Source organism: Poromitra crassiceps (genome assembly GCF_964638095.1).
Source record: "Poromitra crassiceps genome assembly, chromosome: 2".
Classification (NCBI taxonomy): Eukaryota; Metazoa; Chordata; class Actinopteri; order Beryciformes; family Melamphaidae; genus Poromitra; species Poromitra crassiceps.
Window position 1 is genome coordinate 2,970,122 of NC_139624.1, and position 23,787 is coordinate 2,993,908.

At 43.7% G+C, this 23,787-nt stretch overlaps 1 protein-coding gene across 1 annotated transcript in view; it reads left to right on the plus strand.

Annotated features, from left to right (window-relative positions):
* Positions 1–787: 787 nt before the first annotated feature.
* The window catches only part of LOC310791693 (plexin-C1-like), a gene marked incomplete at both ends in the record, with an annotated part of 125,697 nt that continues 102,697 nt past the window's right edge, over positions 788–23,787 (plus strand). The window contains 5 exons of the mRNA XM_083653348.1: positions 788–923; positions 1,172–1,501; positions 2,039–2,214; positions 2,344–2,472; positions 4,965–5,192. Of these exons, the coding sequence (XP_083509474.1) occupies positions 788–923; positions 1,172–1,501; positions 2,039–2,214; positions 2,344–2,472; positions 4,965–5,192 (999 nt within the window). The remainder of the gene's footprint in view (positions 924–1,171; positions 1,502–2,038; positions 2,215–2,343; positions 2,473–4,964; positions 5,193–23,787) is intronic.

The following is a 23,787-nucleotide window of genomic DNA, read 5'->3' on the forward strand; positions in this document are numbered from 1 at the left end:
TGCTAATACAACCTTTCCTCATTAGCATAATCTGCATAAATTATGTAGAAATGTGGTCAAAACCTGGAAATGGCTAGGTTTTTTTGCTTTCAGTCAACTTAGAAAGATTCTCTTACAGTCTAAGTCTATGTTTTGATGTCCAGAAATCAATCTCTTGCCATAACTAAATCATGCAACCTTTCTTTATTAGTATAATTTGCATACATTGTGTAATAATTAGTCCGAAACCAGGAAATAGCTATATTTTTTATTTTAGTCCATTTAAAGGTTATTTAAGAGTCTATGCCTATGTTTGGATGTCCAGAAATTCATTTATTTCCAAAACTAAGTCATGGAACCTTTCCGCGTAATCTGGATCCACGTCCATTTAAAAGCGACATGGTATTAGATATTATTTAGTTTTTATTTTTCATTGTGCTATTTATTTGTCCCCGACCCCAAATGTTTCATAACATGTAAAAAAAGATTTCATGAGCAGCGATGTGCAGTCCTCCCTTCCCCACCCTTCTCCCACTGGTCACCTGCTACTCTCCACTTGACTCCCCAATGATGGGCTGCAAACTGATGCTGCTATCGCAGAATATCTGGACAAGGCATGTGAGCACCCTACAGGCAGGCTCTGGGTGGACTGTCTGATTCGTCCCACCTTCATCGCACTTCATTTTCTTCGTGCAGAGAGAGAGGGAGACTTCCTCCTACAGCAGCACTGCCTCAAGCAGATGGTCCTGTACTTCTTTGCTGCTGGGCACCATAATTATGCACGATACATAACCTGGTACTCAGGCTTATGCAGAATCTTCCACATGAGGCCAAGCAGGACCTGTTAGCTGGGGCTCACGTCTGCCGCCACTCTAACGGTGGAACTGCTGTACCTGCTGACCAGTTTGGGGAGCAGACCTACATTAAACAAGGGAAAGGACAAGGTGGGTTGAAAGGCATCTCAACCAATGAAGAGCAAGTTGCAGTGTGGATCAATTCCCATCCTATTTGTTCCCATCTTTCCCAGACAGTGGAAGAAATGTACATAAGTCAGGACACACCAGCCCCCCCTGGAGGTCAGTGCATCAAACATAAGGAGGAAGGTGAGAGAAGACGAGCGCTGGATCAAAGGGACCGTGAGAAAATCATGGAGGAGTTCCAGAAACACTCTCATCCCTTGAAAGAGAATCAGCAAACCTGTACAACATTGTGAATGGACAGGTGGCTCCAGACTGTGTGAATGTGCAGAATGCTCTTCAGATTGGTGAACAGCAGAGTAAAGATTTAGCAGAGTCTCTCCCAGAAGGCTTCCATAGCACCATTGAGAGGAGAGTCAAAACCATGGAGGTGATGAAGAAAGCTATGACTGTTAAAGGCAAGCCCATCTACGACATGGAGGCCCTCTTTGCTCGACTCTTAGTCGTGGGCCAGCAGCGCGGCATAGAAATGAAAGATGTTTTTGATCATGAGCTCAGCCCTGTTCCACCATCACTCATCGATGAATTTGGTTGTCTGAGAAAGGGTGACAAGTCTGTCCTTGTCAGGAAAGTGGGAGTACCTGATAAAAATGCTCCACTTCCCAATGTTGTCCTAGTTGATGCAAGTCAGCTGCTCTACCACATTGTCTGTCCTGTGGCAGGTACGATCAGCAACATTGCATCTAGCATCAAAGCACGCCTCGCCAATGCCTATACTGCAGCTGGAGTTGATGAGACCCTTGTCATCTTTGACCGTTACAATGATGAGCCCAGTTCCAAAGATCATGAGAGGAGAAGATGAGCAGGAGTTGGTGCAGCTGAGTACAAGCTGACAATCAACACACCGCTTCCAGATTGAGAGGCAGTGATGAAGAGCACATCAAACAAGGCACAACTATCACATCTTCTGTGCACATATGACCTCACTGCTGATAAGATCCTGCTTGTGAACCAGAAGGACTGCCTCGTCAAGCATGAGGAAGCTGACATCACCCTCGTTAGCTACATGCTGCAAGCAGCTACAGCAGGGGCACCTATCATACGTATCCTAAGTGATGACACTGATGTATTTGTCCTGTTAGTGTACTGGACGTTGAAGGCCGACATTCAATCAGCAGTGCAGATGGAGAAGTGGGATGGCACAATCCTGGACATCAATGCCACAGTTAGGGCGTTGGGTGACAAATGTCAGTGTCTCCTGGGGATGCATGCATTGTCGGGATGTGACACTGTCTCCTACCCCTGTGGAAAGGGCAAGGTATCTGCACTGAAAGTACTTCAAGGAAGTCCCATCCCTGGTCTTACTACAGTGCTTGGGGAACCTGATGCCACTCACACTGACCTAAAAGATACAGGAACTGAGTTCTTCCTCACACTCTATGGGCAGAAGAAGGCCAAGTCGATGAATTACGCTCGCTACCAGATCTACAGACGGAGGAAAAAGCCACCTGAACTTAAAAAGCTTCCTCCAACTGATGTCAACATGATGCTTCACATACTGCGTGCACATCTCCAGGTAATGTTGTGGAAGGCTGCAGATCAGAGGGAACCACCTGCAGAGGCTAGAGACATCACTAAATTCGGGTGGGAGGTTGCGAAAGGAGGGGTTGTCATGCCCGCCGTTTCCACCCAAGCAGTGGCTCCAGCTAAATTGCTTGACGTCACCAGCTGCAGCTGCAGTGCATTGAAGGCCTGCAGCCAAAAGAACTGCAGCTGCAATGCTGCAGGTCTCACTTGCACTGACTACTGCAAGTGTGAAGGAGGGGAGGTCCGCTGCTGCAACCCACATGAAGACAAAGACATAGAAAGTGAGGAGGCTGAAGGGAATGAGGAGAGAGATGATGAAGAGGGTGAAGGCCATTGAGTGTGAGGTTGTGGTTGTTCTAAGTCAACTTTAAATGCACTTATTGCTGTTTCTTGTATTCTGTGATTTCAATCTACATGTTTATATCTTTCAAATAAGCTAACTTGGGCCCTTTTTTTTTTTTACCATTATTGAATTTTCACTTGTTTCATTAAATTTGGTGTTCTTATTATATTAATATGCAAATTCAAGTGCATGACAATGAGGCTAGACATTCCTATATTTTATATGTACTATAATTATGGTACATTATCATTGAAATAAAGTGCTTTGGGAAGTCTGTGGCGATTTTTGTTTTTCTTCTTTACTTGATAATTAGCTAATAAGGGACACAAATTGCGCAAAATCCAACTCTTAGCAAGCAAGGCAAGAGATTAATTTATGGACATCAAAACTATGATAGACTTAGAGAAGATCACATTTTTAAGTTGACTAAAAGTGAAAAATATAAAAAATTCCTGATTTTGACCCAATTTTTCCATAATTTATGGAAATTATGCTTATGAGGAATGGTTGCATGACTACACCATGGTGATAGATGAATTTCTGGACATCACAAACATGGACTTAGACTCTTAGATCACCTTTCTAAGTCAACAACAAGCAGAATTATAGCCATTTCCTGTTTGTGACGATTAATTAGCTCATTATGCTAATTAATCTAATTGCCCAACATGCAACTTTTAGCAACCAAGTTGAATTTCATCCAATAAGCCTATAGATGACATTTCAATCATAAAAGTTCATAGGAAACAACATTTCTGGGTCCAAGAAATTTCTACTAGACTACCAGTGAATATGGAGAAGTTTCCTCTTCCCCAACAAAAGTGACAGGGAGATACCGTAGATTCTTTCAGACTGCTTTTCCACATGCTACAACATGTACCCGTCCTCTATAATGCAGGATATACTTCCTATCAGGGATAAATGCTTCGTTCAAGACGGCTCGTGTTTACCGTGAATACGGGACCGGAAGTCGTGTACACGGCATTCAAGTGGTCACATCGTGAACATGCACAGTTGACTAGAAGCCACTGAGGCTAACAATTTAGCTACCCACTAGCTAGCGAACGGCTAATACGTTAATGCAGGAAATGCAAAGGCATGACAGAGGAAACAAGATGAGACTGTTGAGAATATCAACATGTTCCTCGGACATATAATAAAATGACAAGGAAACACTCTATGCAGCTAAAATGTCAATATATTTACTTTCCATCAACATCCATGGCGTCCGCCATTTTGTGAAAACGTCACAGACACGTCACAGGTCGTGAGCTTCCAAGCTTTCAGAAAGATTCCACATACCAAGTCGTGAACACCACATGAGGGAGCCGTTCAAGTGGATTTATGTCGTATTCACGGTAAACACGAGCTGACTTGAATGCAAAGAGGCAAACTGGCAAATAAAGGTCTATGTTGTCTTGTTGTGATTATCTTATTTGACAGTGTCACCAGTGTGTGAGAGTGAATACCAAGAAGTACAGTAATGTGACTTGATTCCATGTTTCCTTTAGGAGGGTAAAAATCTTTCTATTTTGCTTGATTTTGATTCTTTAAATGTAATGGATTTTGCTTGTTCTTTTATATTAATTTGTCACTGTCTCACTACTTTTAATGTTTCATGTAAGGACTTTGAATTGCCTTGTTGCTGTATGTGCTATATCACACCCAGTCACCAGAATACGTTGCAAACTACGTAGGCCTACAGTACAATCTCAACCTAAATTTGAAACAAAACGGCAGTTAATTGGAAAACCTTGCTGCCTTTCCAACATTAACCACAAATAATAACTTTCAACGTTGGTTTTGTTTAGTCAAGTCAAACAACTTGGTTAATGTTAGGGTTAGGCTTAAATAAGAAAAATGTTAAATGTGACTTATGGTTTAAATGGAGACTTTGTACTTGCTGGGACACAGAATATGGCTCATGGTGTGAAAGACAAGTGTCCACCCTAAACACCACACTATTTTAATACCAGACTCTATAACGTTGATATCTAGAAATGTGATACTGATGAAGTAGCCTATTTTTGGTTCAAACGTTGATATTGTATGCGTGGATTGGAAAAAGATACAATGCTGTTTTATTCTGCCATCCAGGCTGGCTATATAAATAAACTTGCCTTGCTTTGCCTTTCCAGCTGACCCGCAGCCTGGCTCCAGTCCACAATCTGACCCAGAGGGGCACAGTGGAGGGGGGGCAGGAGGGGGGGGACGGCCGCTTCCAGAGGGTTTCTGGATCAGAGGAGGGGAACGTCACGTTCAGCGTCAACATACTGCTGCCCTTTCAGGAGAACGGCACTCTGATCAGCTGTGGTGTCACTGAGTGCGGCTACTGTGAGCTGCTGGACCTGGCCAACATCTCCAAGGTCAGAGGTGCAAAGTAACTGTACATTTACTCAAAGAACATTTCAGAGGGAAATATTTTACTTTTTACTCCAATACTTTTATTTGATAAATTAAGTTAGGCTACTGTAATTACTTTGCCGATTCAGATGACAAAATATAATCAACTAATAAATTGCGATGTATTATTACAGTATAGATTACTGTAAACTACAATATATAAATTAATGGAAATCAGCCCCCCTTTTCCAGCTGCAACATTAAAGTGATGCTTACACATTATTGCATCAATAATTATAACTAGAATTCTCGCGCGCTGCGTGAAGACTCTGCAGACGATGCACCGTGGGTGCATTTTTCTTTTGGTTGTGACCAAACATGCCACGCCATCCACATCATCATCAGTGGGCATGACATCACTTGACAATTGTGGTGCATGACATTAATGTCGCTCAGTGTTTTCCAGTTGACCCTTGCTCCGCTGCCCGCTGACCTCGTCTTTGTCAGAAAGAAGAAAGAAAGAACAAAAGAAAGAAAGAATGGCCTCAGTCAGTGGCGTAGTGTAGTCTATGTGATGTGCAGGTATACGCAGTATACCCACTATGGAAAGCTCCAGGATTTGAGATTACCCAATTAAAATTGGGCAAAGATACGTAACAGTATAGTTTTGTGTGAGTTTGAGGCCTATACCTGTATGTCATTATTTAGAGAGCGAGGGAGAGAGAGGGAGGGAGGGAGGCAGAGAGAGAGAAAGAGAGAGAGAGAGAGAGAGAGATCTAGGTCACCTAGGCCAGTGAGTATCAACCTTTTTCATGTTAAGGACCCTTAAAGGTGCTATCATCGATCTAAAACAGCTCTATAGTCCCTTAGGAAACCCATAGCAAGTGTCTCTTATTGTATTTATCACAAGCTTCCTGAATCCTGTGGTGTATTGTCCCATTACTCTTGCCGTAACTGAACGCAGTGTTCCAGCAAACACTTTCACGCATAACGACCTTCTGCTGCACGTCAAACCACTACATCTAGTCAGGGTCTAATTATATTTCCGGATTGGAAATCGTAGCGACGTAATTCGTCTACTTCCCCACAACGACGAAATATGCCGCTCCCACAACGGCTATATTCAGATACTGAGATAAAAATCTGCACAGTATGCATGCAGCAGCATTGCATATACTGTATGTCCAGATTCAACAATTATTGCTACATCGAGAAAAAAAAAACATAACCGCATTGGGGATTCGATCCCTCGCTTCAGAGTCCTGTGTCTTAACCACTAGGCTATAGATTTTGTTGTTGATTTTGTTTTTCTCTCTGTGACGTCAGGGTAGATTGGAGATTGGCGCGCTGACAGTCAGTGTGGATTGGCGCGCTGCAAACACTTGAAACATGCTAACTTGCTGTTAAGTTAATAGCCAGCTACTGGGCCCAGATAACACACAGCACCCACTCCTGACACCTCAGTGCAAACTACGATTTGCCCGATTCGTTGTGACCTGTCGTGACAACTGGCAACCTAACGATAGATAATAACGTTAACCTAACACTAGTCTATGCAGCTAAACTGCCTGCTAACATAACGTTAGCCTAGCCTGGTCCTTCTGACAACTGCGATTGGGGCTGGATATCAGGCTAACGCTAGCCAGCTTGCTCTGACAATATAATTAACGGTACAGCAGTGCAGTGATGTTGAGGGAAACAGCGATCTGTCTGCTTTACAGCCTGATGCTGTCTGTCACAAACACATTCTGGGTAAATGTCATCAAATATCCAAACGATCCCTAACTGACATGACGTAATGAGCTAATAAAACCTTCCCAATACTGTACATTACATTACGTCATTTGGCAGACGCTTTTATCCAAAGCGACTTACATTAACACATTTTTGTCAGCAATAGAGCAATCAACTATGCAACACAGTCTATGACAACTACAACCTCTGAAGGAACAGTGGTACAAGTTTAGTTTAGTTTAGGTTAGTTTTTAGTTTTTTTTTTAAGAAAGAGAGAGAAAGAAGTTAGATCAAGAAGGGCCCAGATGGAGCCTGAAAAGGTGTGTCTTTAGTCTTTTCCGAAAGATCGGCAGTGATTCAGCTGTCCTGACCGAAGGTGGAAGCTCGTTCCACCATTGAGGTGCCAGGGACGAGAAGAGTCGAGATCGGGATGAGCGACTTTTGAGCCCCTGTAGCGAAGGAGGGGCGAGGCGTCCTGCACTGGTGGAGGAGCGAAGGGAGTGCTGAGAGGTTTGGAACCTGACCATAGATTGCAGGTACAGGGGAGCTGACTGGTGTACTGCCCTGTAGGCCAGTACCAATGTCTTGAATTTGATGCGTGCCGAGATGGGAAGCCAGTGGAGGTCCTGGAAGAGGGGAGTGACATGAGAGAATTTGAGTTGGTTGAATACCAGACGGGCTGCAGCGTTCTGAATGAGCTGAAGCGGTCGGATGTCGGTGGCAGGTAGGCCGGCCAGGAGCACGTTGCAGTAGTCTAGGCGAGAGATGATAAGTGACTGGACCAGGAGTTGAGTCGCTTCTCTTGTGAGAAAGGGACGGATTTTGCGGATGTTGTAGAGGGAGAACCTACAGGAGCGTGCTGTCGCACCTATGTTGGCTGAGCAAGACAGCTGATTGTCAATGATCACCCCAAGGTTCTTAGCTGTTTGGGAGGGAAGTACAGTGGTATTGTCAATGGAGATGGAGAGATCAGCTAGAGGGCAGTCTTTCCCTGGGAGGAAGAGTAGCTCTGTCTTACCAAGATTGAGCTTAAGGTGGTCGGCAGACATCCAGTCACCAATGTCTTTGAGGCATGCAGAGATGCGTGCCTCGATGTTGGTGTCTGAGGGGGGGAAGGAAAGGTAAAGCTGAGTGTCATCGGCATAGCAGTGATAGGAAAAGCCATGAGATGACATGGCCGAGAGATCTGATATAGAGAAGGAAAAGCAAGGGGCCCAGGACAGAGCCCTGGGGGACACCGGTGGTAAGAGGGCAGGATCTGGAGAGAGATCCTCTCCATAAGACCCGGTATGAGTGGTTAGAGAGATAGGAAGCAAACCAGGAGTGTGCAGATCCTGAGATGCCTAGGTCAGACAGGATGGAGGGAAGGATTTGGTGATTGACTGTGTCAAAAGCAGCGGACAGGTCAAGGAGGACAAGGATATTTGGGAATACCATGGCATCAAAATCTTGGATAACAATATTGTGTCGGAGGTGACACCTCTGACAACTTTAGTAGCGCTAACATTGACGCTAGCATTAACACCTTCGCTAGCTAGGTTAGCCTGACAGTGGTGAGCTCAAACACAGCCTTCTTCAGCTGTGTCATTTCGGGTTCAACTGCTCCACAGCGCCAGATGTATCGGTTCGGTGCTCAGTGGTGCGAGGGTGTAAAGCAGTTTCCAATTTAGACCATCGGCTGCGCTTCCTTGAATATCGTGGATATAAGACTCGATCCAGTTGCTGCTACAGCAACTGGATCGAGTGGGCAGATGAATGTGTACAGGAGTCAAAACAAGGGCTACCCTTGTTTTGACTCCTGAGGGGTGTACCACGAAACAAGATTACTGGCTTAGCGAGGTAACTTCAGGTTTAACCCTAATTTTGACATACCACAACGCTAGTTAACTTCTTATCGAGATAGATCACCATAGCAACTTATGCTCTACAGCTAACCTGCTTTGTAGGAGGTTTTTTTTGATTGATTGATTGAGTTCTTTATTGATAATGAATACACAGTATATACAATATACATATATACATACACAGGCCCACCATTATCAAAAGGATAAAAACGCAATAAAGCTGACAGCTTATTTCCATTGCGGTCCTCATGATGACTGTTATAAAATGTGTACTGTTGTGTGTATGTCTGGATGTGTGTAAGTGTGTGATAGTGTGAGTGCCACAAGCACTTGTCAGAGTCTGAGGGTAATGCGTGGGTGTGCCTGCCACGCAGGGGGGAGAATGATATGGGAAAGTGGGGCACAGTGAATAACCAATAAAAATAAGCATAAAATAAGATAAAAGACAATTTGTGCTATTAAAAAATAAACCCATCAAATCCTAATAAAAACATACTTTAAAAAATAATCAAATAAAATAAATAAAATAAATAAAATACTATAAGATCTAATAACATATAGGGTCGAGTGAGACACCGGCTCAGTTACTGGCTGGCCGACAACAGGTCGCCCCCCACCTCAGTCACCTTGGCTACCATCAAATCCATCCTACATGAACCTATACTGGACAATATTTTATAATATACTATAGCATTACATATCATTACCATACAATATTATATACTATATAATAATATAGATATAATATAATATATAATATAATAATATAATACCACAATATAACACAACACATTAAGTCCAGGTTCTATTTCTCCTGATCCAGTTCTTGACTTTACCTTTGAAGGAGGGATAGGGGCTGATTGTCTTAATCTCAGCTGGGAGACTGTTCCAGGCTACTGCCGCTGAATAAAGAAAGGAATTTTGGCCGATGCATCTTTTACATTTTACTGGGACCAAGTCTGTGGGGCTCCCTCTAGTGCCGTGCCCATGTACGTCACTGACCTTGGTGAAGTAATGTCTAAGATATTTTGGGACAGCATTGTTAACTATCCTGTGGACCATGCCGAGTTTGATTTGTGTTACTCTCTCCTCTACTCTTAGCCACTTGAGGCTGTCGAAGTGAGACTGTAGTAGGTGAGTCCTAGGATTCAATTGTAAAATGAGTCTGACTAATCTATTTTGTGCTGTCTGGAGCCTGTTTTTCAGTGACACTGCGATGCCGGTGTACCAGGAGGAACATGCGTAGTCGTATTGACACTGAACCAGTGCTCCCGCTAGGATTTCCAGAGCGTACCTGTTGACATAGGTGGAAATCCTGGAGAGGAATTTCACTCTCTGGTTGACCTTTTTGGCTACCCTCTGCGCCATGCTCTCTCCTGATAAGGTGTTGTCCAGCACACAGCCCAGATATGTGACCTCCTCCCTAGCTGAGACCTCTACGTCTCCCACCACCACCCTAAACCCCGGAGACCTCCTCAATTTGATGGTAGAACCAAAGAGAATGGCTTCTGTCTTACCTAAGTGGAGGGACAACCTGTTATCAACCAGCCAGCAACTGATCCTGAGTAGTTCTCGGCTGAGTATGATTTCTACCTCCCCTTTATCCTGGTGTGAGACCAGTAGAGCCGCATCGTCCGCAAAGAGAAGCAAGTCACATTCACAGGCAGATTTCATGTCATTGACATATAAAAGAAATAAGACTGGACCCAAAATGCTCCCTTGAGGCACCCCGCAAGTTGGCACTAGTGAAGATGACATAATGCCATTCACTTCTACCACTTGCTTCCTCCCCCTTAGGTATGACTCTACCCACCTTAGCGAAGCACTGTTAAAACCCATAGCCTTCATTTTGAATAACAGTATATCATGGTTCACGGTGTCAAAGGCTTTTTGTAAATCTAATAAAACCATTCCACAATATCTGCCCTTGTCTACTTCTGTTCTGATTTGGTCTGTCAGGTACAGCAAACATGTGTCTGTGGAGTGAGATATTCTGAACCCCGACTGATACTCATACAGGATGTTGTTTGTTGACAGGTATTCATTTATTTGTTCAAAGATGATTCTTTCCATTACCTTTGACACCATGCTAAGGATCGAGACAGGACGGTAATTCCCCGGGTCTAATTTGTTTCCTTTTTTGTAGATAGGAATAACTCTGGCTGATTTAAGATCAGTGGGAAACTGCCCCTTTTCAATGGACTTGTTTAAGATAAATGTTATACATGGAGCAATTGTCTCCGCTGCATCCCTCAAGAATCTGGCGGGAATCTTGTCCTGTCCTGTTGCCTTCGCAGGGTTGAGGGCCTTAAGTTTCTTTTCTACCGTGTCCTCAGACACACTTGAGAAAGAAAAGGTATCTGCCAGGATACCTTTCTTCCTGTAAAACTCCCCCACCTGTCTTTCTCCATATTTGCCACTAGGGCTGGGCAATTTATTTACTAGTTTGTTTGCTATTGTAATGAAGAACGTATTTATATAATTAGCTACATTGGCATGTCCTGTAATCAGTGTGCCTCCTATATCTAAATTCATATTTTTTGCTTTTGTCTTGAGCCTGTTCCCGTATCCCGTCATTTTCAGACACTTCCATAATTGTTTAGGATTTGACTTATTTTCTGTTATTTTTTCATTGTAGTATTCCGCCTTGGCTATCTTAATTAATCTAGTTACCGTAAATTCCGGACTATAAGCCGCGGCTTTTTTCCCGTTTTTTGGCCCCTGCGGCTTATATAACGGTGCGTCTTATCTATGGATTTTTTCAGAAAAAAAATTTCAAATACAAATAAAATCTCTCTTTTTTAGCACTCTTTCTACCTATAAATCCACTTCTGTTTTAATTTCCTCTGTTGCCCTCTTTTCACCACACCGCGGACACTGTGTGCACTGTCGAAATAAACAAAGGTGTTGTGTTATGTTGTTTTGTTGAAATGTTACGGTAATACGGTAAATGGGAGCTTCCTCAAACAGCCAACAATCCCCTCTGTGCGTGAACCCTTACATATGGTAATTACGGTAAGCAAAGTTCATCAGCCCGGAATCACAACAAGACGAGCAGTCTCTCTCTCACTTACCATGGGGAAGGTACGCAGAAAGTCACACGACGCAGCTTTCAAGCTGAAAGCAGTCGAACTCGCACTAAAAGAAACAAACAGAGCAGCAGCGCGTAGCCTGGGCATCGATGAGTCAATGGTGAGACGTTGGAAGCAGCAGCAGGAGGAACTGTCTCAGTGTAATAAGACAAAAAAGTCCTTCAGAGGCCACAAAAGCAGATGGCCGGAACTTGAAGATTCCCTTGAGGACTGGGTGTTGACCCAGAGAGGAGACGGCCGAGGCGTTTCCACGGTGCAGATCCGACTGAAGGCCAAAACAATCGCCACCGAGATGAAAATTGAACATTTCAGAGGTGGGCCATCTTGGTGCTACCGATTCATGAGACGAAAGGGACTGTCCGTCCGGGGGAGAACTACTGAACAACTCCCTCCCGACTACCAGGAGAAAATCACAAACTTCGGCGAATTCACACAAAGGAAGATCACGGAATATTATAGGAGTGTGAAAACATCCACAATCACCAACGGGTTCCAAAACGCTGGACTGCTGCGGGATGAAAAGGATGACGCCGCCACAGCTGGCGCTGAGGGCCGTCAGAGGCTTCAGAGGCTGTTCGATGCCGACAGTGATGAAGAGGAGTTCGTTGGTTTTGAGTGACAATGAAGGAGAGAGGAGAGTGGTTGACGAAGCCACCCTGAACCTGTTCGTTTCCGACACTGAAGATGAGGACTTTGGTGGTTTCAGTACGCAGGAAGAAGAGGAAGACGAGGATTAGTGACTTGACTTCTCTGGTTACAGGTTTGCTGCACATATACGGTAGCCTATTGTTGTGTGATTTTGTCTGGGGATTAGTGACCTGACTTTTGTTTTGTTTTGTTGAAATGTTAATAAATGGGAGCTTCCCCAAACAGCGATCTCTTTCCCGACATTCCTCTCTGTGCACGAACCCTTTCATATGGTAATTAAACATCAAAACACCCGCGGCTTATAGTCCGGTGCGGCTTATAGAAGAAAAAAATAGTCAATTTTGGTGCTGCGGCTTATAGACCGGTGCGTCTTATAGTCCGGAATTTACGGTACTTCATTTCTAAGTGTTTTAAACTCAGTATAAAATTGCTCTTCGCTATTTTTTCTAAATCTAGTGAACATGTCATTTCTGGACTTTATTGCTCCAATTATTTCTGGGTTCATCCAAGGCTCCGATCTGACTTTAATTCTGATGGTTTTTTCTGGTGCAATTTCATCTACTGCTTCCAGAAAAAGGGATTTGAAAAATCCCCAGGCCTTGTCAACATGCGCACAGCTGAAAACAGGTGACCAGTCCGTGCCCCTTAACTTTTCTTTTAATGCCTCACTATTGTAGTTCTTCATAGAACGGATCCTAATAGTGTTGTGGTAGTCAAGGGCTGCCCTCATAATCCTTCGTGTACAAAAGATTATTGAGTGGTCACTAAGACCGCAGTCTATTACACCACAGTTGGAGATTTTTGACTTATCTGACACCAGGATTAGATCAATGGTGGTCTTGGAAGAGCTTGTTGTTAAGTTCAGAGGATAAGATCAAAACCCATGAAAGACCCACCTGCTTACCAATCAGCTCTCTGGAAACAGCGAGTCACCATTCATATGGTCCCCATATGAAAAATACATTGCATTCAAATGAAAAAGAAAAAGCAAAAAGCAAAAAAAGGGCTCCTGTTGAATTAATTAAGGACTAAAGCCTTGCACTTGTTGCAGGCTACATTTCAATAATGAGAGACTAGTAGAAAGTATAACAAGCTTTACATACAACAAATTCATTTTGGCGTATGACTCCATGATATGATGACGCTCTCCTGAGATGATGAGGGCGTCGTCAGTGAAGAATAGGATAGGAAATCCCCCATAGGGAATTCTTCAATCAGGAGTCATGATGATGGTGGTGGTCAGGGGAGGAGGTGGGGCGAAAACAACTGCTTCAGCGATGATGATCAGCAACTGAGAATGACACATACACAGCACATAGCAACAGAGTAAAACATGGACCCTGATATACGCTGATTAGATGATTGGGATCAGCTGAAGAGGAATACCTTGGGCTGATTGGTTATTGCCACATGTGTGGTAAACTGTGAATGGGTGAGGAGACAGCATCAGAGAAAGGGGGCGAGCCTAACAATGCATGCACTGTGATATAATGAGAACTGGGCGTTGGCTGTTAAGTAGTCTTCATTATTGAAAATAGTCCAAGACATCATTTCAATAATGAGAAACTAGTAGAAAGTATAACAAGCTTTAATGATACAACAATTAATTTTGGCGTATGACTCCATGATATGATGACGCTCTCCTGAGATGATGAGAGGGCGTCGTCAGTGAAGAATAGGATAGGAAATCCCCCAAAAGAAAATAAAGTTAAATTGGAATAAATGGAATGCATAAAGGGGATCATGGAGCTCACCAAACATATAAATAAATGTAGGCTATGAGGGCAAAATGCATGCTGGGAGATGTAGAACACCTATGCGGGTAATTTACTACGAGGGGCAAAATGCATGCTGGAAGATGTACGCCAGCTATGCATAGAGATGAAGGCCAGCTATGCAGGATATTCACAAAGGCTGGGAGATATATTACCAGCTCAGTGGCCTTGTGGTTTGAGCGTCCGGCCTGAGACTGGGAGGCTGCGAGTTTGATCCCCGGCCGAGTCATACCAAAAACTATAAAAATGGGACCCATTTGCCTCCCTGCTTGGCACTCAGCATCAAAGAGTTGGAATAGGGGGCCAGATCACCAGTCCCGAGTGCAGTACTGCTGCCGTTCACCGCTCCCCCAGGGGATGGGTCAAATGCGGAGAACAAATTTTGCACACTCAGGTGTGTGACAATCAGTGGGTCTTTACCTTTACCTATAGGCCGGTTATGCAGGTGATTTACTATGAGGGGTAAAATGCATGCTGGAAGATGTAGGCCAGCTATGCATGCTGGAAGATGTAGGCCAGATATGCGGGTTATTTACTATGAGGGGCAAAATGCATGCTGGAAGATGTAGGCCAGCTATGCATGCTGGAAGATGTAGGCCAGCTATGCATGCTGGAAGATGTAGGCCAGCTATGTGGGTTTATTTACAAATGCCGGGAGATGTAGGCCGGCTATGCGTGCTGGAAGATGTAGGCCAGCTATGCGGGTTTATTTACAAATGCCGGGAGATGTAGGCTGGTTATGCAGGTTATTTACCATGAGGGGCGAAATGCATGCTGGAAGATGTAGGCCAACTATGCATGCATGCTCGGAGATGTAGGCCAACTATGCGGGTGAAGGAATGGACAGGCTATTGATAAGGCATAGAGCGAGCCAGCAACAGACATGGTGAACAGGTGAAACCAGGTGTACCCTTAAACGTGGGACATGAATTTGTAATGCGGGATCGAGATAAAGAACCACCACCATCGTATATGCATTGACTTACCGATTCACGGTCAAGGGGTAAACAACATTTTGGAGGACCTCAAGACTCTGCGGGACAATTAGTTAATAAGTTTCATGAATGGAGAGAACATTGGGCCGATAGTGAAGCCACTTGATCGGATCAGATAACACTGGTAGATGAAGGCCAGTAAGATATGGGATATGAACTGATATTCCATACAGATAGAGAAATAAACTCCCCCAAAAGAAAAATGTATTTAAAACATGAAACCTGAGACTTACGCAGATATATACTGCCATCAATGAACTATAACAAAGAAATCTAGAATTACATAATGGAGAGAAGAGACAATATTATAAAAATAAATAAATGATATAGACAAAGAATTGAAACAGTTCCTAGTAATAATAATGATAAAATTAAGTGATGATAATAATAATGACCCAGCAGAATAATAGTTAATGGTTCAAACTGAACAAAACGAACCCTGACAATGTCTAGGGTGCTGGAAGGCAGGGCAAATCAAAAATCAAAATCAAAATACATACAGAGTATATAAATCGACATGATTTATGAGCTTTAGTGAGCAATGGTTAATGGCAATAATCCGATATATTTGGGCTTAGCCAGCAATGGTTGGCAATGACTGGAGAATTTAAAACTTGAGATAGCCAGCAATGGCAAGGGTGGGGGCAGGACCTGCTTGCAATGAATGGGTTTTAGCCAGCAATGGCTATGGCAAGGGGACCGACAGCATCGGCTTGCAATAAATGGGCGAAGGATCAGGATCAGTTTGATCTTAACACATTGACTGCCAGCCGTTTTTTTTTTGCTGTAGGTAGCTTCTGCCAAGCCGTTTTTTGAGGATTCTGGCTCATTTTACAAGAGCCGAGGATTATTTTCTGCTTGGAGTTTGTGAACACAAAGTTCACAAAAGTACTAATAGAATGTGTGCTTTCTCTGTCTAAAAGAGTTAGTTTGTAGAGTTAGTAGTTATGTAGATATTAGCCGTTGAGTACAGCATGGTTTCAGCGCAGGGGCGGTTCTAGGCCGTTTTTTGGGTGGGCTTTAGCCCACCCAAAAATAGTCTCAGCCCACCCAAAAAAAATAGAGGCAAAAAAACTTTTTTTTTTTTTTTTTTTTTTTAATCCCTCTCCAAATCCATGGTGGTCATTAGTAGCAGTTTCTGACTACACTCAATGCGCTGTGTGCATGTTTCCCCCCCCCCCCTCTATGTTCTTAGGGTGGGCTGAGACAAAAATTTAGGGGGGTTCAGCCCACCCGAAAAGTTTCTAGAACCGCGGCTGCGCAGGCGCTCCCTCCTCCATCTATCTGCCTAATCCCACATCACTTCACACAGGTCACACACACAGTACAGCAGCGAAGTGGTCCTCCACAGTCCACACAATCGTTCTCCCCACTCATGATCAATGAAACTGAGGTGAGCATTGAGCAGTCAGAGTCGTTAGTAGTTACTTAATTAGCGCATATTGATATGCAAATTAGCACGTAACGTTGTCGTAGGCTAAACAAAAGAACTTGTCGCTGTGCCTGCCAGACAAACAGGTGGACTGGAGGAAGGTAGGTAGGCTACCATGGCACCAGCCAGCCATGTCATGCTAGCTCGCAGTAAGCGGGTGTAAATGGATGTGATGTTTTTTGAGAAACATATGGGCATAAGTGACAAACATTTTCAAACGGGTCCCTTGTTATCTGAATGAAATTAAGCCCTTCAGAATCGCAAGTGGCTGCTTTACACAGCCTGTCTGATGTGATGATGACGATAGCTTAACATGTGTGCATGGCATCACTTATGTCTTGCTGTGATGTTAGTTCAGTATCTCAATAAAAGTTCTTACAGGCTTGTTATTTCCCTCTAAGGCAGGGATGTCAGAGATACGGCCCGCGGGCCGGATCCGGCCCACGGGCAGGTTTCATCCGGCCCGCGAGATGTTTTGGAATATTAAAAAATATATATATATATATTATTATTATTATTAAATTTGCACCCCATTATCATGAACTACGTGTGGCTAATAAGCAAGCTAAGAGTTCATTCATAAGTTAATTAACCTGCACTACAAGGAAGTATGTCAGTAGGTCATCAGGTGTAAACAAAGCCGCCATGATGCCACGCTGGAATTGAATCGCGCATTCAGCTACCTACCAAAAACCAAAAGAATCAACAAGATCAGGCGCGGACTGCATAATCGGGCACGTCGGGCAAATGCCCGGTGGCCTGGCCTGGCCTGCAAAAAAAAAAAAAAAAAAAAAATTGTGCCCGCAGTCAGGCCACACACTGAACAGCAGGCCAGGCGCCGCCTACTCGTTTACTAGTGGTTTTATTACTTCATTCAGGATTAAAGTGGGTGCATCTCATTGTAAAATTGGACTTGGCCCAAATTGGGCTTCAAACGGCCCAAATTGGGCTTCAAACGGCCCAAATCGGGCTTCAAACGGCCCAAATCTGGCTTTAAACGACCCAAATTGGGCTTCAAACGGCCCACATCTGGCTTCAAACGGCCCAAATTGAGCCCAAATTTTTCTGACGCCGGCACGCGCGTTGGCCCGTATCGCCTGGCCTGCTTGGTATCTAATGCCCGGCCTGAATTATGATCCCAGTCCGCCCCTGAACAAGATGCTGTCGAAAAAGAGAAAGGTTGACACGGAATGCAGGCAGTTTCAAGAGAAATGGAAAGAGCAGTATTTCTTTTGTGAAGTAAATGGGTAAATGAGTCAAATTGATTTTAGTAAAAAAAAAATCCGGCCCCCATGAGGTCTCAGTTGAACAAATCCGGCCCTCTACCTAATATGAGTCTGATACCCCTGCCTTGTTTGTGTACAGTACCAGTGGCATGGGAGTAATAAAAAGGGATTAAGGACCAGGACCCCTGGTGGTCAGTAAGATGGGCTGGTTGAGCCAATGTTAAAATTATCTTTATTTATTATTTATTTTTGCTTTAAAACTATTTTTTAATTTTCTGCTTAAAGTTCATGAAAAAAGTGGCATTCTTGTTTTTTCACACAATAATTTCATAATACCATTTGTAATGCCACCGTTGTAGTGCTGTTGTTCAAAATTAAAGTACATTTTCTCAGATTTATTGGTGTCTTTCTAGTCACACAATTTAATAGTCAGTGTTTCCCATACACTGATCTATTTGTGGTGGTACACCCTACATAGATTTTGACCCCCACAAATACTGCCATATTAATTTCAACTAGTTGACTGCAAACTCCTGCTTTAGTGCTTACAGTATATTATTATCTTGTCGGAATATTATTCCAGCCAATAAGTTAGGAAGTTCCCTTTTGATTTAATTTTACTTTTGTTTTGCCTACAAAGCAAAATGTTACTTTACTTGAAACTCCCCTGAAGTGATTTTGGTATTATTTATGCAAGCATAATTCTACCATATAGTAACCTGTATGCAGAATATATATAGTATATATAGGGAAACAATTGTTTTTTCATTGCTGTAAAACCACAGAACGGTAAAGAAGATATTGATGTGTGTAGTTCTTCATAGATCTAGTCTCTTCATTTTGATCTCAAAGTGCGCCAGTTTCATCCATTTTTACTTGAAACTGTACAAAATTTTCTTCCGGGGGGCATGCCCCCGGACCCCCCTAGGGGTTCAGTGGTCCATGACCTTTGGGTGGGCTGAGCCCACCCAAAGCTCTGATGCTAAAACCGCCCCTGTTTCAGCGTCTGAGAGTGAAAGCTGAGATAATCGCAGTTTTGTGAAATTCAATCAAACAGGCAGAACAGTCACTTTAACCATTTATTTTTGGCATCAGTGAGAGATCAGACATCTAAACAATATAGTTCTGAACGCCCTCTCCTTCAAACTCCTCCCTCCGTGGGCGTGTCTGGTGGCTTTCAGCCTGCGTTTGTCACAAGCGAGTGTTCTGCTGCTGCTGCTGCTGCTGCGAGTTTGAGCAGCCTCCCTCCCTGGCAGCAAGTGAGGATAGGGCTCACTTGTTTCTTGGGTTTGAGAGCTTTGATGAAGCTTTGTGCGATTCTAGGCTTTATGCTGCCCACCCAGTCTATTTTTGGAACCCCCCACCATTGTGCGCCCGTGTGCAGCAGCGTGAAAGCATTTTCGCCTACGTTTCTGGGTTTTCGGAATGCGTGCGATTCTGGCCTTTCTGCGGGTGTTTCAAAGTGTGTTTCACCCATAATCTATTATGCAAATTTGCAATCCCCCACGCCAGCACCCAGGCACCGCTCTCCGCTCTCGGTGTGCTGCTCTGCTGGCGCGGCCGCTCTCGGGCGAGTCTGGTGACTGATGACTGTAAAATCGCCAAGCCATTTCCTTGAGAATGGCTTTCTCCCGCGGCTGTTTTTGGTTGGCTTTCTCTCTGTCGGGGGAGCACTGTCGCCACTTAGTTGGTCGGTAAAATAGATTATACACATTCAATACTTCCAATATTGTTATAGGAGACGTGGGGGGCATTGATCCACGTAGCACCGCCAAAAAAAAAAAAATATATTTTTTGACGACTCAACTCGTCATTGGCAGTGAACGGTTGGATTGTGTTTGACGAGTCAACTCGCCATTGGCAGTGAACGTGTTAAAGGAGAATTTCGGTTTTTTTGAACCTGGACCCATCTCCTGGCAATAATTATGATTTTGCCACTCACCCAGCGATGTCCGCGGCGTTTCTGGCCGTCCTAGCGTTGTTTTGAGATCAATAGCGTCCAAGTCAGTTGTAAAATGGAGCTGATTTGGGGCCAAGTGTGAGCCTGTCTTTCCTGCATCTAAATAGCTATTTTTATTCCTGTTTTCGCCACATATCGTAATAATGTGATCCCTCAACATCCACCAGAGTGATATTTCGCCCCAGGCCATCAAATTACCTCAAACGTGATCTCGGTCACCAAGTCTCGTGAAGTCCCACGATACTTTCCTGCCGACTGGCCAACTACAGGTAGGACGCTTTGCGGTGGTGGTTTTAGCGTAACCTATGTGGGGTTTGGCGTAACCTATGTGGGATTCGAAATAACGAAGGTTATGCCAAACCCACATAGGTTACGCTAAAACCACCACCGCAAAGCGTCCTACCTGTAGTTGGCCAGTCAGCAGGAAAGTATCGTGGGACTTCACGAGACTTGGTGACCGAGATCACGTTTGAGGTAATTTGATCCCTGTGAGAGTCCAGGAAATGGCCTGGGGCGAAATATCACTCTGGTGGATGTTGAGGGATCACATTATTACGATATGTGGCGAAAACGGGAATAAAAATAGCTATTTAGATGCAGGAAAGACAGGCTCACACTTGGCCCCAAATCAGCTCCATTTTACAACTGACTTGGACGCTATTGATCTCAAAACAACGCTAGGACGGCCAGAAACGCCGTGGACATCGCTGGGTGAGTGGCCAAATCATAATTATTGCCAGGAGATGGGTCCAGGTAAAAAAAAAATGAAATTCTCCTTTAAGACAAAAAGATCAGGACAGTGCTCTCAATTACTTTAAAATTGACACATGGTATTGAATTGAATAAGCCTTTATTGTCTCCCTTGGGAGAAATTATTTTTGGCCATCAAGAGACACAGCGTTAGACATATACATATTGACATATAGACAGTGCAATCAGACGACAATTAACATTAAATTCCTACAGTGTACATATACATCAAGCGTACCCAGTAGTAAAGTATTGCACCAGCCCTCCGCAAAGAAAGAGAAAAATGTTGAAATGAAAGATTATTAAATATTGCACCGCTTCCCTAAAAATAGAACATGATGGGCTGTATTAAGTTGGTCTGCGTTATCTCTTACTATTGAGTGCTTTAATGGACAGTGGGACAAAGGAAAATTTATACCTGTTCAATTTACAGTTTGGTAACCTGTACCTTCTGCCTGACGGCAGCATCTCATACTCTTTATGGAGGATATGATTTGGGTCGCAGGTAATTTTGAGGCCCTGCTTCCTCGCCGTCTCCTCGAAGATCTCTTGGAGAGGAGATGGGGGCTGCATACCGATAATTTTACCAGCCCTCTTAATTAGGTTTTGGAGTTGTGATTTTAGTTTAACGGACAGGTTACCAAACCATGTAGTGATGCCATAGCGGATGATGGATTCAATGGCTGCCCTGTAGAACAGCAGCATGATGTTTTTTTCCACTCCATGGACCCTGAGCCTTCTCAGAAAGTGCAAGCGCTGGTTAATACGAGAACATACAAAATCAACTTGGTTGGCCCAGTTTAACTGAGAATCAAAATAAATTCCTAAATACTTATACGATGTCACCTGCTCTACTCCATCCCCATGGATCAGGATCTGACTGTGATCCCCCACAGACCTAGGATCAAAAACAATTTCCTTTGTTTTTTTTACATTTAGAATGAGGTTCTGCTCCTCACACCACTTCACAACCTCTGCTAGCTCTTGTTTGTACATGTCAACATTTGAAATTTTAAACAATAGACTGAGTATAACTGTATCATCTGAAAACTTAATTATATAATTGTTGGGATACTTATTCTTCAGATAGTTTGTATATGCTATAAAAAGAAAAGGAGAGCTTATGCAGCCTTGAGGGGCTCCCGTACTTACAGTATGACCTGTATGTCAGAGAGTGTGGAGTTAACTTTTACCTGCTGTTGCCTTTCTATGAGAAAAGCACTGTACCATCTAATTATGTAAGGGTTGACATCCATCTGTTTCAGCCTGTTTAACAGGGTCTGAGGGAGAATAGTATTAAATGCTGAGCTAAAGTCCATAAACATTAATCTAGCATACGCTGAGGGGTTCTCAAGGTGCTTTAAGATTAGATGAGTTGTAGAATTTAGAGCATCATCAGTGCCTCTACCTCTATTAAGCAAATTGGTGAGGGTCTATAATTTGTTCTACCTCCTCACGTAGTTTTCCTACTATAATACGTTCTAATGATTTCATCACTATTGATGTTAATGCTACTGGTCTGAAATCATTATTTTCCTTAGGACATGATTTTTTAGCAACAGGAATGATTACAGCTTTTTTCCATATAGCAGGGATAATACCTGAGTCTACTGACAGCTGGAATAGAGGACTCCAAGCTGGAGTCAGCTCCTCAGCAAAAGTTTTGAGAAGTAGAGCAGAGATACGGTCTGGCCCACTGGCCTTCATGATGTGCAGTTTTTTAAAAACATTGGTCACAGCACTTTGGTCAATTACTATTCTGTTCATTACCGGGTCGCACACCACTGTGGTTAGCAGCTTTCTGCATTCATTAACATTCCTAGCAGAATCAGAATCAAAACGTTTATAAAAAAAATTAAGTTCATTTGCCTTTCCTAGCTCATTGTGTACATACATGCCCTTCTTTTCTGAGTTTAAGTTAGTCATTTCTATGACAGAGTCCCACAGCTCTTTTGAGTTCTTGTTTGAGAAAGCCTCTCGGACGCGTAGGCTATGTTGCTCTCTGGCTTCCCTTAGCTTCCCCTTGAGTTCTTTTTGAATTGATTTCAGTTCAATCGTGTTGTTCTTCCAAAAGGCTTGCTTCTTCCTTCTGATGCAATTTTTAATATCCGGGGTGATGTAATCCTTATTGTTGGGGTAAACCCTGATAGTCTTTTTTGGGACTATTGAGTCCACACAAAAGTGGATGTACCCTGTGATCGCCTCTGCAGTGCCGTCGATGTTGTCCTCTTCATGGAAAACCTGCCAGTCTGTGGCAAAGAAGCAGCCACTTAGCTCCTCCTTGTTCTTATCTTGCCACACACTGACCGTTTTTGAGACAGGTTTGCTTCTTTTAATGGCTGACTTAAATGTGGGTATTAGCTGTATTGTGTTATGGTCTGAATTTGAGAGGGGGGGTCTGATTCTAGCCTCATATGCATGATTAATGTTGCCGTAGCATTTGTCCAATATCTTGTCTTTCCTTGTGCTGTGGTGAACATATTGCTGAAACCCTGGGAGGGCAAGTTCCAACTTGCAGTGGTTGAAATCTCCAAGTAAAAACATCGGTGCGTCTGGCTTGTTTCTTAGCTGCTGGTGGACGCAGTCTGCTATGCGTGAGGCAGCCCTGGACGCATTTCCACTAGGCGGGATGTAAACCGCGCAGATGAAGATGTTCCCATAGTCTCTAGGGAGGTAGAACGGTCTTAGACTTAAGCATATGAGCTCAAGGTCAGGGGTGCACACAGTGTCTTTTATACTGTAATTCCTGCACCAAGCATCATTAATATAGGTGCATATCCCACCCCCTCTTAATTTCCCCGAGTTACCGTTCCTGTCCATGTGGACACTTGTGAAACCTGGTACCTGTACCAACGAGTCTGGGTAGTCGTCCTGAAGCCAGGACTTTGTGTAAATCATGAGACATGACTCACGATATTCGTGGCAGACCCTTGTATTCAGGCGAAGTTCTTCCATCTTGTTCCTTAGGGAGCGAGCGTTGCTGAATAGTATTGATGGTAGCGGTGGCTTGTTACACCTCCGGCGGAGACGGTGTTGAATGCCGCCCCTCTTTCCTCGTTTGCGTGGCCGCCTATCTCCTCGCTGTTGCAGCAGCTCCTCCGGAACGTGGTCCAGCAGGCCCGGTTCTGGTGTGGCTTTTTCCCGAAGAGACAGCAGCCATTC